The sequence below is a fragment of the Scardinius erythrophthalmus genome (genome assembly GCF_964197995.2).
Source record: "Scardinius erythrophthalmus genome assembly, chromosome: 8".
Lineage (NCBI taxonomy): Eukaryota > Metazoa > Chordata > Actinopteri > Cypriniformes > Leuciscidae > Scardinius > Scardinius erythrophthalmus.
The window spans coordinates 30,327,870-30,333,755 of record NC_138228.1 but is presented as its reverse complement, the minus strand read 5'-3'; the positions used below and the strand labels follow the sequence as shown (position 1 = coordinate 30,333,755).

Here is a 5,886-nt window from a genome sequence, read left to right as displayed (position 1 = left end):
CCCTTATGGCTGCCATCACTCAAATCAGTTCTCTTGCCCACAGCCACATCTCAAACACGTGAAAAAGCTTGTGATGAGCTTAAATTACACCAAACAGGAAAAGAAGGTCAAAAAAGTCAATAGAGTATCTAATGGATTAAAAAGTGATAAAAGACACACAAAAAAATAACAAATTTAAAAATCTGCTTGTCAAGCTTTCACCACATACTTCTGATCAAGAGAATCACATTTCGGTTGATGTGGTTGATATTATTGTGGTGGGGGAATTTTTTTTTTTTCTTTCATTTTATGACTATTCTGAAAACAGCAGCACTGGATAAAAGGTAGAAACTATAGGATTCATTGAGCAGACAACTGCTGTTCTTACACAAAGGATTTCTCATCAAAACACTATTTGTTCAAATGAACCTGTAAATAGCACTGATTTAAAAACTGTGGTGATGCATTTTCAATATGCTATTCATATTTTCTTATTACAGCAATATGAACATTAAAAGATTGTTATTTATAATAACAGGTAAAACAACTCTTGAAGAATGCATGCATTACTGAATGAACAATTTATGTCTTCTTGGTTCTTGTTCAGGTCTTCATTCACTTTAATTTTTATTTTTTTGTAATTTCTAATTCTCCCAGTGACCCTGCAGAGGATAAACACTTTGGGGAATGGATGGCTTCAATATGATGGAGTTCTAATACTCATCAGGTTAATGGGTTAAACTATCCCATTAAGCATTGTTTTAGTAAATCAAAAATAGAGTTGTTTAAATGGTTATGTATTTTATAAAAAACTAAAAGTTTATGTCCCTCTTTCAGCAGTAGGCTACATTTTCTATAAAGAGAGGGAGTCATTAGGACGATCTCTGTGAATAAGGCTGAACATTGGACATTAATGTCAGCACAGATATTCCTCCACGCGTTTCTAAAAACAAACAAACAAACAAACAAACAAACAAACTCCAGAAAGAATATATCACATTGCAAAGCACCATGAACAAAGAATTATTTCTTTGAGCGTCTTGCGCAGCTCCTGACTGCGATACGCGTAAATGAGAGGGTCTATAAGCGAGTTGCATATGATAAGAATCAGAAACAGGTTGAAATGGCTGAAATAACACTTGCAGTAAGGGTTTGTGGGACAGGTGAGGATAAGGATGAGGTGGAGAAAAAACGGCCCCCAGCAGATGATGAAAACCCCGAGCAGTATAGTCAGAGTGATGGCTCCCTTCATGCTAGTGGCTTGCCGGCGGCTCTTATGGAGGGCCATGATGCGTCTGGAGTGGACGTGCGCCAGGATGAACATGTGCAGGTACAAAACCGCCGTGAACACCAATGTCACGCCGAAAAACGTGACGAGACAGGCGATGACCGCGTTATCAGTGTGATAAACGATAAATAAAGAGCTAGAGGTGATGCTGGTGAGCCACACCACCGCGATAATAGCCACGGCGCGCTGCGTGGTCATGATGCTGTGGTACCGGAGTGCGTAAAAGATGGTGATATAGCGGTCCGCCGCAATAGTGCACAGGAACGACAACGAGGACACGACAGAACTGCAGATCATAATGTCTATCACATTGTCTAAGTGCTGTAACATCTTTGCAGTGACGAGCAGCAGCCCATGCTCCGTCAATAACATGAAGAGCGTCTCCACCACATTACTTACGCTCACCAGCATGTCCGACACCGCCAGACAGCAGATGAAATAATACATAGGCGAGTGGAGATTCCTGTTCTTGATGATGGCCACCACCACCAAAATGTTTTCCACCAAACTGATCAAGCCGAGCATTAGAAACAATTCCTGGGGGATCATGATTTGGGCGATCCCTGTTGTATTCATGTCACCGGGAGTTGCACTGCTGTTCAAAGTGATGTTATTGTCAGTATTATACATGTAGTCCATGTGTTTCATGCTGAAGTGATGGCGCAACGAGTCGTTCATGCTCCTTCAGTTAGTTACCGTCGTCATTCAGTCCTTTTGAGTCTGTTAGATGTAATTTTCCTTCACCACACCTTCAATATTAAAACAATTAAGACAGTTCAGTATGTCACAACGACCAGTTCTGGCAAATCCAAAATGAGATATTTTAATATTAGAGATTTTAATCGAAACGATTATACAGCTATAAGTAATGAACACAAGCATGTTATACCTTTCAGTATTTCTGCTGCACACAACGCAGTCGAAGTCCGCAAACATGCGCTCTTTACCGCCTCCGACTCGTACCGACTATTAAGAGTCAGAGTAATTTGTTCATTGCATTTTATAATAATTTAGATTCTATCGCATCTGCGTTGTCGAGATTTGAAACTCACCAAAGTAGTAATTAATGTTATGTGAAACTAAAAACGCACGATGGTCCTCAAAGAAGGCAGCGGTCACAAAAACTAAACAAAACAAACAAACAAACAAACAAACAAACAAACATAAACTCATAAAACAAGAGCTCATTTTATTGATTCCGTCTTCTCCTCTAAATGCAATAATGAAAATGATCACTGTTTCTCCCCCTTCTCTGTCATCTAATCCGATCACATGACACAAACCACAAATGTAAAAAGCTCATTTTGCTCTAAATTTAGTGCCTAAGCTTTATGAATATCACACATCATGTGGTTGTCCGTCAGTGTGTAGGTTACAGAGAAAATTCTTAATAGGCTGTTATACTTTTCCTACGCAACTCTCAGTAATTTATGGAAGTAGTTAATTGACCATACATATAAAATTCCTTTAACCCTCTGGGGTTGACAAACATAATAGAAAATAATAGAAAAGTAAATAATAATAAATAAATAAAAACATTAATTAAAATAGAAAACATTGATCAATGATTGGTTTATTCAGTTTGATTGACTGAACACCGCTGTTATTTATATTGTCCTAATTACATTCCAAGTAATATAATTCAGCTGATTTGGTGGTCTCAAGCTAGTGCATGCTACCAAATCACGCACTCCCTCTGGTGTTCTGTTGGATAAATGAGAACTGCAAGAACCACTGGCACCATTAGCAGCCCAAAGCATAGTGTCATTCTGTGAAAAATAAGCATTTTGAAAAGGCTTTTTTAAAGAAAACTTAGACTTTTTCAGACAAAGAATGTTATTAAGTGCCAAAAACACTGTGTGTTATTGTGTTGTGTTTTGTGTGGGCACATAGCTTTCTTTTGTTTGTTTCTATGTGCTCCAACCCACACTGTTTCACCTGTAATCCATCTGATGTCCCTCGTTACCATCCTAATTTCCTTCCCTATTTCCTTCCCTTTGCTCTCAGTCCTGTGCCAGATCATTGCCCACCCCAGGGGGCAGTTTTTGATTTTATTGTTTTATTTGTTGAATAAAATCCCATTGAACTATGTATTTGAGTGCTCACTCAGTGCTTCAACCCCAAACCTGACACCCCTTATAAAATATATATAATCATTACATGGACTAATACTTTAATATATTTATGCTTTGCAAAACACTTTTTGTGTTTAGTTAATTTTATCAAATGTTATGGACACAGATTTACATTTTACAATTCACATTTATTTGTATAGCACTTTTCACAAGACATATCATTTGTTAGCAGCTTTACAGAAAATGCATGTATCTAAATTACAATTTAGAGTGATCTGTTATCAGAGGTGACTGTGTCCAAGTAAAGTCCATATTTCAGAAATGTACAGTTACATAATACAAATTATGCAGTCAGCTAACATCATGTCTTAATTTTAGGAAGAAACAATGAGCTCACTAAAGTAATTATAACAAGTTGTGAACATAATGGTTACAATATATAGAAAATGTGGCAGTGTTGCATGTTGATTCAGAGTTGGCGTCATCTGAAAGTCCTTGAAGGAGTTGGAGTCATTGTTGTCCTGCATCCTTGATAAACGAGCAACAATTTGTCCAAAATGCAGCTGCTAGAGTTCTTATTAGGTCAAGAAGATATGATCATAGAACACCAATTATCATCTCTACTCTGGTTACCTAATAAAGGTCCCGTATTATGCCCCTTTTCACAAGATGTAAAATAAGTCTCTGATGTCCCCAGAGTGTGTATGTGAAGTTTTAGCTCAAAATACCCAACAGATCATTTTTTACAGCATGTTTAAATTGTCATTTTTGGGGGTTCAGAAAAACGCGCAGTTTTAGTGTGTGCCCTTTAAATGCAAATAAGATGCTGCTGCACGGCACAGGGGGCGGAGCTTCATGAGCTCGCGCTCAGTCTCTCAGTCAGACACTAGGCTTGTTTGAGATGAGCAAAATCTGCGCAGAATCGATCACCGGTGATCAGCGCGAGATGCATGCCGGTTAGAAATGTGTCCGAGTGCGGTCCGCCTTGCTCTGATGTCATGCTGACGTATGTCAAAAATCTCTCGCGAGTGCAAGGCGCACCTGTCGGATTCTGCAGTCGAGCACAGTTGCTCTCCACCAACTGCGCTGATCAAAAACATGATGGGAAACGACTTGCTGACGACACAGCTTAATGTTCATTGGTTTAAACAACCGTGATGTATTGTTCTCTTTTAAAATGTTTGATTTTAAAACTCTGATATGTTTTATGTGTAGGCCTATACGTTATGTGTGAATATTCCCAAACTATCTAACAGTGCGATCTCTATGGGTTATGCAATGTAATTTTTATTAAAAAAAAAATATAAAAACACATATGTCTGTATTAGAGAAAAAAAAGATTGATAAACATGTATTTGGAATGGAATTAAATAAGTAGGCTACTTTGGGTGTCTTGTTCATTATATTTATTTTCATATAAAAGCAACAGAACTTAAATTGCATCCAGTTTATTAGCAACACTGTGCATGAGCGTGAATCCGGTGAATCCCGCGATATCCATCTTTGATCTCACAGGTGTCTGATCCACTGCGAGAAGAGAGAACTGTCCGTCTTGCCTGCCCTTTGTTCACTCCTCCTCTCACTGCAGCCGCCTACTCTCGCATACATTTCAGGCGAGGCAAGGCGCATCTCAAACAAGCCTAATTTCATCTCACGGAATGATGATAATATCAGAAACTCTCATAACGGTGTTCATTTCGAGTCAGACAATAATGCCTACAGAGTCAGAGTGCTGTATAGAGATGGAACAGGTATAGTAGTTTAATTACGGTTATAAGTTAACGCATTTGTCATTTGCTTGTATATTAGCCTACAAGTCTGCTGTTTCGGACCAGGTCCTAATGATGATCAAACATATACTGATGAGTTTAATAAAGTTTATTGTACATCACACAAAATATGAAGCGTCAGTTTTACTTCAGAAAATCACCGTAAGAGCTGAGTAAACACAGTAGCCTAAGTTATAAGAAGTGCGCATGTACATAAACGAATTTCTGTAGAGTTGAGGGAGCATTTTCTTTAAAAACAAAATAATTCCACCTCATCTTGGCTGCCTCAGATTTCGGGAGTAAATAGAGAGGGCTATGTGGATTAATACATCCAGCCACACAACACCTACAACGCTTGGGAGACGTTCTCGTCAGTGCAGCAGCTGTGAACGCGATCAGGGCGGGTCTATGTTGAAACGGCAGTGTCTGTCAACACTCGTGGGCGGGGCCTGTGCTTAGTGACGTCACTAAAACAGCATTCTGAAAACAGGTCGTTGGGAGACACTGCTGATGATTTATGGGGATTAATAAAAAAGGAGTGAGTGGATTTTTATCACTATTGGCTGGTTGTGTACACACACTGCCAACACACATTTATGTCCAAACAGCATGCAAAAGTGAATTTTGCATAATACGGGACCTTTAAGTTCTATATCAATTGCAAAGTATTGCTACTGACCTATATGGCCCTAAATGATTTAGCTCCTGTGTATTTAACTAATCTTCTATCACCCTACAATCCATCAAGCTCTTTAAAGGAGTAGTTCACTTTAAA

At 38.7% G+C, this 5,886-nt stretch overlaps 1 protein-coding gene across 1 annotated transcript; it reads right to left on the bottom strand.

Moving 5' to 3' along the window:
- Positions 1–537: 537 nt before the first annotated feature.
- On the bottom strand, positions 538–2,425 carry mc1r (melanocortin 1 receptor). Its single transcript, XM_081371845.1, has 2 exons — positions 2,157–2,425; positions 538–2,016 (listed from the first exon to the last, which is right to left on the bottom strand). Exon 2 carries the CDS (start codon positions 1,943–1,945, stop codon positions 974–976), a length of 972 nt encoding a protein of 323 aa, XP_081227971.1. The 5' UTR covers positions 1,946–2,016; positions 2,157–2,425; the 3' UTR covers positions 538–973.
- Positions 2,426–5,886: the final 3,461 nt, after the last annotated feature.

Bases quoted from the DNA above. Each gene is read 5' to 3' on its own strand.
- mc1r (XM_081371845.1), bottom strand. From the start codon at position 1,945: ATGAACGACTCGTTGCGCCATCACTTCAGCATGAAACACATGGACTAC.